The sequence below is a fragment of the Peromyscus californicus genome, unplaced genomic scaffold (assembly GCF_007827085.1).
Source record: "Peromyscus californicus insignis strain IS unplaced genomic scaffold, ASM782708v3 Scaffold_23__1_contigs__length_62951481, whole genome shotgun sequence".
Taxonomy (NCBI): Eukaryota; Metazoa; Chordata; class Mammalia; order Rodentia; family Cricetidae; genus Peromyscus; species Peromyscus californicus.
In genome coordinates, this window is record NW_026294534.1 from 5,381,638 (window position 1) to 5,394,466 (window position 12,829).

Sequence of the window (12,829 nt, forward strand, 5' to 3'; positions counted from 1 at the left end):
TTTGTGAGGTACCCTTATATATGAGATTCTGCAATGCCTTTTTAGTCCCCAGGAGTCTTCTGAGGAGCACAAATTACCCTTGCCTGAAGGGGCATTAGAAAACTCACCACTTCATTCGAAGGACAAGAAATATCCAAACTCGATGATATAAGGACATTCACCATTTTATTTATCAAACCTAAAAACTTCTTTTGGAAAGTTACAAGAGGCCAATGTACAAAATGAATTTCATAAGCTTATATACAAGACCAGTGATACCTTGAAATATATTACACATTTTTGTATTGGCCTTCAGAGGTTCTAAAATTTAAATTTTGAAAGGTTGGCAGGAAAAATATATACACATATATCACCTTTGGTTAAGTTATCTTTGCTTAAAATTAAGCCTGAGGGCACCAGCATGTGTTTATATTCATACTTTTTGTCCTGCACACAGTGAAAAGCTTTCGACTCAATCTCTTTGTTGTATAAGTAAAGATCTATTATGTGAGACAGCAGGATGACTCAGTGGAAAAGGTGCTTGTTGCTAAGGCTGATGACCTAGATTATGATCCCGGACATACTTGAGGGAAGGCGACAGCCAACTCCTTCAAGTTGCCCTCAGACCTCCGCATGAATACCCTGGTGTGTAAACAAGTGTACATGCACACACACACACACACACACACACACACACACACACACACACACACACACATTCACAGTGAAGGGGGATAATAAAAACATGTGATAAGCTGTTTTATCAAGCATGTCAACAGCAACTTCTGTTTGCATGAGGTGCTGTATGGAGTCACCCATTACCTCTAAATGCTTGCTAGTGTTTCAAACAGACACCATCCAGCTATTTGGAAAGCTCAGGCTTTCACTCTCTGCCTTCTGTCTCTATTGCCTGCCTATCCTGTGTGTTTCCCTAACACTGTAGCCTGCTCTTCATGCCTGCTACCAAATGGTCAGGATAAGAGTTCTATCTGAGAGATCCAAGGTGGCAGAGCCAGCGCACGGGCAAACATAGGTGTGTGATAAAAGGCAGGACACTCATGTTCTGAGTAGCTATGTGAATATACTAGAATTGGAGGGCACACGTCAAGGAGCCCAAGTGGAGTAACAAAATGCAAACGTCTGACTTTTGCTGACTTCCAGAAACCCTCAGGATTCTTCTCCATATTGGATGAGGAGAGTCAAGTGATTTGGTCTGTGGAGCCCAATCTTCCCAGAAAGCTACAGAGTCTCCTGGAATCGTCAAACACGAATACAGTGTATTCCCCTATGAAGGACGGCAATGGGAACATGGCTTTCAAAGGTCAAGGCCCAGCCTTCACTGTCATGCACTACGCAGGAAGGGTGAGTGGAAGGATCACATGATGTGCCTTGTGTACTGGTGTGCCAGAGGGATGCAGGCTTTAGAGCACAGGATTTCGGGATATGCTATTAGACACTCAAAAGCCACACAAACAGCCCACAGTCATTAACTTTTACAAGCTCTTTGCTTTGGTTTGGGGCTGAGTTGACATCTCAGAACGGTATGTGCTTAGCAGGGTAACTATCTCACTGTGTATATAGACTTCATTAATATGGAAAAGAGCCCCAGGATCAGCATAAACAGCTTTGTTCCACACTTCGGGGCTATTTTTCTTATATAAATTTTGGGCTTCTGAGTGTGCTCGGCCTGAATGTGGGCTTAATATTAAAGTGTTTTTCTGAGAACCTAAGAAAGCAAGCCCTCTGACCTCCCCCAGCATGCCAGCTGGGTTTGTCAAGCGGGTTTCTCACTCCGGAGTCTCATCCCTGCCTGGAGTGGTGTCTGCATACCTCCTCTGTCCTCTCGTGTTAGAGCTGCTCCAAGCCAAGCCAGTGCGTCTTCACGCCAGTGCGTCTTACGCCAGTGCGTCGTCTTTGCCCTGTGATTTACCTGTCATAACTCCCTCATGCAAGTCTTCCTTTTAGGCCCTGTGTTCTAATCCCGTTTTCTTAAGTCCCTTTCACTGCCATAAACTCCTTCCCAGGCAGACTTGAAATGTCCTTCCAGTGTACTTAACAACACATCTATCTACCTCTTAACTAAAGCGTCTCTGTTTTTCTATACCCAACTCTTGTTTATTATTGATGTCTTCCACTTTTAGAATTATAAGCACATACACACACACACACACACACACACACACACACACACACACACACACACACACTTTGAACAGTGAAAATGAGGGACTCATCAACGTATCCCAGTTCATCTCTTCCCTTGTTTATGGAGACTCCACTATCCACCAAAAGAGGGTGAGAGATGAGCCAGGAACGTGCACACACTGAACAGTCGGATGTCAGAATGCAAATAACAAAAAATAATACACGGCGGCTGCTGCTACCAGCCTAGTACTATATAAGGAAGCAATTATTTGTCTCAGAAAAGCATAAAGACGTTCTCCAGAGGCGCTCACTAACTATGAAGGGGAGATATTTCAGTGAAGACTTGGGCTCTAGAAATGCATGTCACTGTGCTACACTGAACTCGGTGGCAACAGACGGCATCTACTCTCGTTCTCCAGGCAGGAAACAAGTCAGCTTCGGAAAAGAGCTTTGAGAGAGTCTAAGTCAAAACTTCAGGGGTGCTCTTAAGGTATGCCTTGAAACCAAGCTGCCTGCTGCCAGGGCACCTGCCAAACAGCAGCATGCACACCCCCACACTCGGTATCAAAGGTGCGACCCACTGCTACAGCAGAGAGAAGCTTGCACGCGGTGGGCTTACCTGGCAAAATGTCAGGAAGCACAGACATGTGGCCGCCATCACTTCTGCCTGCTAAGCCAGGTCGGCAGTGTTGGACAGGTGGAAGCCAGAGACCGGTGAACTCCATGGTGCAAAGTAGTCTGAGAAAGAGCTCCTTGTCCTTCAACATCTGCAGTAGGGGAAAAGCAGTGAGTGGGCAGGTGCCCCCCATAGATACCCACTTATTTGGGAAAAGGTACAAGTTTCATTGAATGTGGAACGCGTCATAGGTAAAGCATCTACCGTTACTGGTTTTAGCTAACCCATGGACGGTTGTGTGTGCCCCGCTGATGGCTTCATTCTCGCGACTTCCAGCATATTTTCAGACAGGAGAAAGGATGAAGCAGTAATAACTGAGGAGGTAGCATTAGACAGACTGGGGGAAAGGCAAAGCAGACTTTTCAATGACTGGCCAGCATCCATATTTGAGCAGTCGCCAGGAATAAGGAAGTGACGGCCACTGAAAGAAGACAGGAAGGAAGTGATAGAAGAGATGCTCAGAGCTGTGGATCAGAGCCCAGCAGGACCCCACAGTCCTCGGGTGGCTGATAAACGGGGAGTGCACTGTGGCAGCTCAAGGCATGTGCTCCTGGACAAGGAAGGGAACGGTGGAAACGCTCAGGTTTGGGTATTCTAAACTGGCAGCGTGGAGTTTAAGGCAAACCCTAGTTGGATGGTGGGATGAGCAAACCCACGTGTTTAGAATGTGCATTTTAACCAATGATCCAACCCTAGAATAACTTGGAGAAAAGAGCTGTGGAGAAGAGGACACTCTCGGAAGCCCAGATAGGACAACAGGAGCCCACATGATGAGGTGGCGGTGCGGTGTAAAGATGCCCCTGTGAGAAGTGGACTAATGGTGTTAGATGCATGGAGAGGCTTGTGGGACATGGAAAGAAATTGATGAGAGATTCTGTAATCTCTGAGCAGTTACCACTTTTTACTTCTCCTTGGCCTTTTCAAAGTCCTTATAGTTAGAGGAATGTTCTAGTGTTGTCTTTAGATTTTTTTAAATCTGCCTTCTGAATTTAGAGGAAAAAATATACAAAGCTATCATCAGGTATCATGACTCCTTATATTTAGGAAATTATCTTCGTAAGAGCTTCCAAGCAGCTCCATTAGGCATGTATTTGAATGTCCTTATTTATAAGTCTATTGTGTTGTGCCATAAAGACAAAACAGGGCCCATAAAAAGTGCCGACTGCATGAAAATCAACACTGTGGTTCAGAATCATGGCTTGATAATTTTGAATTCGGTTGTAATTATTTTTCTGAGCACCTATTAGCATTTCAGTTTTAATTTTGTTTTTGAAAATTTAAGGGGAAAACAAGCGACAGTTTAATATAATAGGGCATTATTCACCGAGTTCTTAGAGAAATGGAAGAACACAGGGACTGCCCAGGGATTAGTTGATACGGAGCCAAAGCCCCTGTGGAATCATGCGTTTTCCTTTAAAAGCATTTTTGTTTTTTAAGAGAGTTTTCCATAATTGGAGTCGATTTTGTGGCTTTACAGAAATCTTTCATTTCGGCGATATGTACTAATGAGTTGTAGCCAAAGGACTCCCCAAGGACTCGTTCACATGCTACAGTGTAGATTCTATGTGATTTGCAGCAATATGTCAGTCCATATGCCTTTTGAATTGTCAGATGTAGCCACACATACTTGCGTGTTGAACTGTTGCATCAGAAAACAACATTCTACATTTTGCCGGTGAAGAGATGTGGAAAAAGTTCACCCACCTAAAAGCAGCAGCATTGTCCATGATATATTACATAACCTTTGACCCCAGAGTTGCCTCCCACGGAGAGACCTCAATGATCCTGTATGCTCTTAGCCTCTTATTGCCAGGCAGACAGTGTAAAACAGTTTTCATCACTCCGCTCCTTCCTGCTGGTCTTCCTTGCTTATTTTAGTGAGAACATGCTGTACCCTATGGGAGGGATAGCTGTCTCTGCTCGAGGTGACAGTAACATTGCTCCCCTGTCCCAGCCTGCATGCGCTCTGGGTAGGAACTCTAATGAGGAGCCTCCACCCTGCTCCTCCGGAAGCCTGTTTGAGGCGGAAGCTCAGAGGTCCTTTTAGGAATGTTTAAGCACCATTATCTGAATTACATCTGAAGATCCTTCCTAAACACATCTGAATGTTTCATTACCCCTAGGAACGTATTGCAGCTTCCAATCTCCATTACAGAAATATTTTAAAGTGAATGGGGAGAGGCTGTGCATGAAATATTAACAAGATCTCATTAATGAGCATACGTTTGAATTAAAGAAGGTTTCGGGGCCTTGGGGCTTGGCTTCTTTTTGTTTATTTGTTATAGCCAATTTTAAATCATATACGAAGTTACCTGTTTTAGGGCTTGCTCTTAACCTGGTGATTTAAATGACAGATAAGCACTAAATCCACAAGTGTGTCTGAGTTCATTGGCTGTTAAAATTAAGGATCTTGAAGGAAAGAAGAATTACAGCTTGACAATATCAGCTCTTAGGAGAGTTGAATTTCTATTAAGATGATTCTAAACTGACTATTGTCGGAAATTGGGCTTTAAAGCTCCTAAATTTTGATGTGAGAACAGTGAGTGGATTATGAAGTTGTAAATTGATCTGAGGCTGAAAGTAAAGATGGAATTAATGAAATTTAGTAAAAATTTAGTTGTGAAGTACGCATCTCCCATTCCCATGGCCAGATCCTCTTGCATGCAAGCTGTGAATACTGCATTGCTCAGTACAGAGGTCTTAGTCTGTGTCTCAGTGGCTACAGTATAAGAACACCTGAGGTGGGGTAACCTAACTCCAATGGTAGTGTGCAGAGAGGGCTGGGGAGTCATGTGACCCCCAATAGGTCATGGTTAGAGTGATACAGGTCATGAACAAGGAAGACCTGAGCTTTCCTGGATGAAAGAGGCAGGTCCAGAAGCTCCCAGAACTCCAGCTACCTTCTCTCTTCAGATCTACAAGACCACAGACTTCTCTCACTTCCAGTCACCCATCGGTGTTTACTGTTGCAGCAGCAGCCTAAGGAAGATAATACAAATATTCGTTGTTTCATGTGAGTTCACACACAAGAAAAGTGAAGCACATTAACAAGGAACTTTGTAGAGTTTCTTCCTAATCCTTGAGCTATCTTTAGCTAACTCTGGCACTTCTCAATTTCTTTGTCTCCTGTGGTTTTCCTCACCTGGAAATTCCACATCCTCTGTCCTAGATCTGGGCCATCTCTCTGAACACTGGGTTCCTGACCTAATCTATACTGCTTTCAACTTTCTATGTCGTCATCAGTAATGATGCCTGATACTTGCACCGTGACCACATCCTTGCCTATAAACAGTTCTGTGTCGGTTTTCTCTAAGTAGGCCTTTGGTGAAGGTCGATGATTCATCAAGATCTTACAGTTCTGGGTAAACTTAGGGCTGTTCCTATAGAAGACCAGAAACTGGGTGGCTTCACCACACAGGAATATATATTTCCAGTAATGAAAGATGGAAGTTCAAATTCTAGCATCTGCAGGTTCCTTCTGGCCTCTCTACAAACAGAATGTAGTCAGTCCCAGACTTGGGAATGCATTACTCCCAACCCTGCCTCTCTGTGTGTCCTGTGTCATTTCCTCTTCCATAAGCATTTTAGGCCCACTCTAATATAATATGGCCCCCTCTGAGTCTAACAAATTACGTATATAAAAGAAATTGCAAAGTAAGGTCTGTAATCCTGGGTGGACATGAATTTGGAAAGGCCAACAGCACATGAGTTGCTGGTGGGCGGCAGGCCCCTCTCTCATTTCATACATCTCCATCTTCATCTCCCCTCCACCTACCAGGTCAACATGCTCAAGGCTTTATCATCTGCACTTTGTAGAACCCACGGTATAGAGGAAAAAGAAGAGGCATTGGTCTACACAAGCTGAGTTTGAGTTTTATTCTGTAGCTATGTGATGCTCAGGACAAGGACCCTCAGTTGTACACCCATGAAATTTATAACTGGGGAAATATAATCATGAATCTCACAGTTTCTTCTGGGGTTTAAGTATTAGGCTGGTACACATGCAGGAGTGATTACTTTTACACATTCCCTCAAATATACATATCTATCATACCCCCTGACACAATAGTTGAAGGTCTGTAGTATATATAGGCCACACAGTTAATCAAAATTTTGAATGGACAATCTGAGAGATTAAAACTAAATTGAGTGATTATTCAGTCACTTCACTGTTTTCTTTGTCCAGATGAGAATATTGATGGGCCAATGAACTTATTCGAGTTAAGTGATAAAATATCCTTATTTGCTTTGCCAGGGTTTGTAAATTCTTATGTTTTTATAAATGTGCATGTGTTATGCAGAGCAGATTTAGTAATGCATGTTTGAATAGTTGGCGTTTTCCTAACACAAGTTGATGAGCATTAGGCAGCTGTAACCACTCTGGTTGTATTATGATCTCTTACTGTTTTCCCACCACACTTTATAGACTTCCCTGAAAGATAAGTAGAGACAACTCAGTGATTTCTCTCTCATGAAAGCCATAAAACTGCACTGAAAGAGAAAACATGCAGATGAATGTCTTACCTTCTGCTAATGTGATCTTCTCTTTTTCACTGGCTGGACGGTCCCATTGTGGCGAGGAGCTATACCTTGATTAAAAAGAATTCTGCAGAACCGTTAGATTCCTTAGCATTTGGATTTACAACTCATAGTGCAAGTGAGCCCCACAGGTGTGTGGGATTTTACTGTGCGTTCAAAGATATCCTTTAAATATTATTTCCCTTAAGAAAATTAAAGCCTTGCAATCTGTGTATATACTCTGCATTGTAAGTTTATGATGAGATAAAAGTTTATAGTCCCCTGCTATAGAGCACTTATGGTTTTGAAAGCATGCAGCAGGATCCTTCCCCAACCCCCTACACCACATCCATGAGGGAAGAGTTGTCATCCCAGACACGTAAACCTGGATCAGTACCATTCGCTGTTGTGATTTCTACAGGCTGCTGCAGAGGTCTGTTACTAACACGTTGCTGATGGACATGGAGTGAGGATAACAGGTTTTATTGAAACAGGGGCCATCTATAAAACACCTGAACATTTTTCTTCTCCTCATAAAGGACATGCCCCCTCATTGAATAAGCTGGATTTGAAAATTACCCCTTGTTTAGAATTATGCTGCCACCCACATCTCACTGCAGAGGAAAACCTTTACCCCACTGATAATTTTAGAGTGTTCTAGGTGGCATGCTGTTTACAATCAACCTCTACACTCTTGACCATGGACATGGGTGGTGCATGGAGAACCCCTCAGCCCGTTCAGCTTTGCAGGTATACCTGTATCAGGAGTGACATTTATAGCTTGTGCCCTGGCCCTTGTCTCTGAAGATTTGTTGGAAACACAATGTACCCCGGAAGACTCTGGAAGTGAACCTGTAAATCAAATGACACAGCAGACAGACAAATCAATGGGTGGCCTCTTTTTTTTGTTGTTTTTTCTTCCCCCTCTTTCTCCAGGCAGAATCCCCAGACACAACAATCAACTCTGTCTGGTCTCGGAAAAGCTGATGCTATTAAAGGTTATTTGATGAAAACGTTTTGACCCATGTGGAAAAAGCTTAATTCACAATCTGTACTTGTTCCCGTCTTGGTCAGGTGTTTTTAAAAATAAAAATTAGTCTCAGCAGGGCCCTCTTATCTCTTCCTACATCAATTTTCCTTTGAAGGTTGTCCTGGGCGATTCTCTCTCTCTCTCTCTCTCTCTCTCTCTCTCTCTCTCTCTCTCTCTCTCTCTCTCTCTCCCAGGAATAACAAGTACAGGAGCTCCTGGGCTCTCTTTATTTCTAAGTTCAGTACCTCCTCTTACTTTTATGGCCAGACAGAACAGAAAGTTGTAAATATGAAGCTTTGAATCTCCTAAAATATTGGCATTTTCCTATTAAGACTTTTCTCTTAAAAGGAAGAGATGAACTATACTCAATAATTTCAGTTGTATCAAATGTAACATCCAGACATCTTGGTGTTGAGATAATGATTCTTCATGCTGCTCAGTGTTCCCAGTGCCCGTCATGAATCAGAACCAAAAGGAACTACTAAAAACTTTTGGGAGAAATCACTTCTTGGAAAAATAATAAAACCTGTCATTTCCGTTACCTTTCTCAATGCTGTGATTGAACCCTGACAAGAAGGGACTCCATGAAAGAGGTTGATTTGAACTCATTATTTGAGGGTACAGTTGCTCATGCTTGGGGAGGTGTGGTAACAATAGGGCCACATAGGCGTGATGGTAGGAGCTGGCTTACATCCAGGTGGACCTAGAAGCAGAGAAGAGGACAGGAAGTGGGGGCAGATAACATACCCTAAGCCCTGTCCCTATCCAGGCAGCCCTTTTCCTTTTCCGACAACTCCTCCCCACCTCCCCAAACTCTCCATTAGCTGGGTACCAAATCCTCAGACAGATGAGCCTGCGCAGGATGTTGCACGTCCAAACCTGAGTGATCTGTTTAATTCAGGGGACAAAGGGAACAAACTCACCAGCCCACAAGGGATCAAGGTCCTTGTGACAGACTGAGTAGGAAGCTGCAACCAGGCATGAAAAATAACCAGACACATTTGCATTTCCTGAAAATGATCATTTATTTATTTTGCTAAAACAAATCTTCACATATATTCTGATGTGATATATTGAATTCACAAGTATGTCTGCAAAGTTCTGCATTTTTATCATCTGTTAATCCCAACCACTTCTCTGAGGATATTTTGCATCTTGTAAATAACAAGATGCAAGAAGGGAGTGGAAACATGGAGGATGTGCAGATAACTTCTGCTCTATAAACACTGATGATCTTCTGAGTGCCAAGCTGGTGGGCACTTACAACTCAGTGTCCCGGGAAGATGACTACCCAGACATGTGATCTGGCTGCCTCTCTCAGGAGCTTCACCCTCACAGAGCTCGCTGCAACCTTCCAAATACTCACTTTCTGTCAGCTCATTCTGAAAATGAAATCAATTCAAAAATAGTTTCCATATTTATACCACTTTTAAATTTTAGCAAAACAAGAAACCTAAGGGCAAGCTGGATGTCCCTCATCCAAAATGCATTTCCAGTTTCATATACGTTTCAGATTTTGAAATCACTCATAGAATTTACTAGTTGAGAAACTGTAATACCAAAATCTAAAATACTTTAATTTTTCTTAATTCTTGAAAATTTCATACACTATATTTTGATCAAATTCACTCCTACCCACCCAACTTTATGTTCTCTCCCCCACCCCTCTCTCCCACCCCCAACAGAGCCCCATTTGTGTTGACTGACTATTCTTAGGTGTTGGACCTATCCTGGAGTGTAGTCAATATATCAGAGGTCATAGCATTAAAGGAAACTTATTCTTGCTCCTTCAGCATCCATAAAATGCCAATAGCTCCTCAGTCAGGGGTGAGACGTCATCCTCATCTCCCCATCTCCATGCTGGGACTTTGTCACAATTGCTGTGAGTTCATATGTGCAACTGTCCTGTTGTACCCTGCAAACGCTGTTCCCTTGGAGTCATCTACCACCTCTGACTCTTGGAATCTTTTTGTTCCCTCTTACTAGAAGATCCCTGAGCCCTGAGGGGAGGGGTGTGGTACAGACATCCCTTTTAAGGCTGCCCATTGTGAAGTCTCTTATGTTTTGCATATTGACCAGTTGTGAGTCTCTGTATTGGTTGTTATCTATGACAAAAAGAAGTTCATATGATGAGGACTGAGTGATCCACTAATTTATGGGTATAGCAATACATCATTATGGGTCATTTTGGTGTTGTTTCCATTCCTCAGAATAATAATGGTAGGTTTTCCCCTAGACTCATGGCCTCTCTAGTCTCAGGTTCTTGTCCTAATTGACAGTGCCAGGTATAAATTCCATCTCATGGATCAGTCCTTAAACATAACTAGGAAATGGTTGGTTACTCCCATAACATTTGTGCCACGGTTACTCCAGTGGGCATATCTTACCAGGCAATAATGGGCCCTTCATCACTGTAGCTCATGGAATTCATGGCTGGGTGAGATTGATGAAGACCTTTCTCCCCTAGTAACACAGCACCTTCCAGCACTATGAGAGTTAACCAGTAGAGATGAAGCCTGGTTTCTCCATGTTCTGTGACTTAAGCATGTGGGGTCTTCAGCAGTAGGGTCTTACTGTCATATTCTAGAGGGTAACTGAGAATAATGGCAACAGCCAATGATGTGAGCCAATCATTAGAGTTTGGTGTGAATGATGATTGGACAGAGGAGAAACTGAGGCATGGGGAGTGACTCACTTCTGACTACCGTTCAGCCCCAGGAATGACTATGGGTGAACCGTGGAAGCTAGAACGGGAACCCTCCCTTGCTAACGTTCACTGGGACTTTATCACACCATTCGATGATTTCATTTTCTCCTGCCCTGGTTCTCTGGCTTTATCATGCATCAGAACCAGTGAGGAAGTGGTAAGTGTGTGTTCCTGGCCTGCCTCTTAGAAGCGGTGGCCTTAGAGTTTGGGTGAGATCTGGAGGATTTGTTTCACATGAATAAGGAAAAATGAAGACTGGCTGATGGGAAATCCGGAAGCCCTATATTCAGAAGCACTGACTGCACCAGCCACACAGTTGGCACTTAGGGTTGGATCCTCCCCGCACCCTTAACCCACGCTCCCACTGGTCCCAATGTTCATACAGGCCGAGGAGGCAGCTGGTACAGACTGACCGCTGCCCAAACTTCTTCACCAAAGGAAGGCAGCCAGCTGCTCTTAACTTCAATTCAGGAAACTTGAATGTGTGTATAGATGGAGCTATGGTTGAGACTCTGTATTGCCTTCCATTCCCGTTTCCTTGGTGACGAACCAAGCTCAAGCTTGCTAGCCATCACTTAGGAGGAAAATGCACGTGCCCTAGTGTTTTGTGTCTTTTATTTTCCTTGTGGAGCCAGGAAAATGGGCAGTTTGATAAGCTGTGATTCGCAGTTGTGGTAAGCCTCTTATACCACCCTGTTTTGTGTGTGTGTGTGTGTGTGTGTGTGTGTGTGTGTGTGTGAGCATGCATGTGCACATGCATGCATGTGTAGCTCACATAATTTATCTTTTAATTGTACTTATTGTGGTACAGGAGTATTATAGTGAGTATGTCCAACTAAGCAGTCTGGTTCAGTGGCTCCCTGGCTGCTGCCCACCCTCTGCCTGGCACCGTCACAACGGGGCTTTAGTGACTGTGGTTCACAGCTGAATCAGAAGCAGAATGCTAAGGTTTCTTTTGAGTAATTTTATTGAGCAGAATCATTCCAAAGAGAATTTTTGAATACGTGACGATTTCCTTAAAGATTTTTTGTTCTGGGCTGTGTGCATATAAATTTCTCTATTACGCGCATGAGAGACGCTGCTACTCACAGCATGAAGCCTGTCTTTCAGGCTTTAGGAGGGAGAAATAAGGAAGACCTGAGGACCCATTATGGGAGGATGATCGGAAAAGAGGGAATTAACCTGGCCTCCCTCTTTTGCTTTTCCCACATCTCTCCTTTTGTCTCCCACGTAATAAACCATAGGAACAGAGCCCTGGGCAGAACAGCTGTCTTAATGGCCCAGGCAAGCCTTCTGCCTAAAACCTGTTCTCTGCTGCCCCAGGTGGGTGCTGCCATGGTGAGAACAGATGGTTTTCTGTTCCCCTGACAACCAGTTGCTAAGCTATATAGGTGGTTCTATGATAGATTCTTACCTGCATAGAAACCTGTCCACTTTACCGGACCTTGAGTTTGCCTGCTTTTATACCTTCTGGGACACAGTGGCCTGATCCCCACAGGCTCCCTGGTCTTCAAGGTCCCCATAGACTCCCTGCTCCCCTGGTCCACGGCAGCTTCACTTTGTGTCTTTTTGACTTTGTGTTGCCTTCAGCGGATGGCTACTCTTGCCGGTAGCATCCCTCTTGGTGAGCTATGATGACTGATGCCTTTTATGAGTAGCCTCCCTGGGAGATTTGTTCTGTTTAGACATAGTTCTTGCATACAGTCTTCCTGTTGGGCAGGCGGCTGGGAGTAGCAGTTGATGGGGGCCAGGAGGAGGGCATCCAGCACCAGTG

The 12,829-nt window shown here is 43.8% G+C and overlaps 1 protein-coding gene across 1 annotated transcript in view; it reads left to right on the forward strand.

Moving 5' to 3' along the window:
- Positions 1-12,829, forward strand: part of Myo16 (myosin XVI) — a 394,847-nt gene that overhangs the window by 239,954 nt on the left and 142,064 nt on the right. Inside the window, 1 exon segment of the mRNA XM_052751634.1 lies at positions 1,141-1,341. Coding sequence (XP_052607594.1) covers positions 1,141-1,341 — 201 coding nt within the window.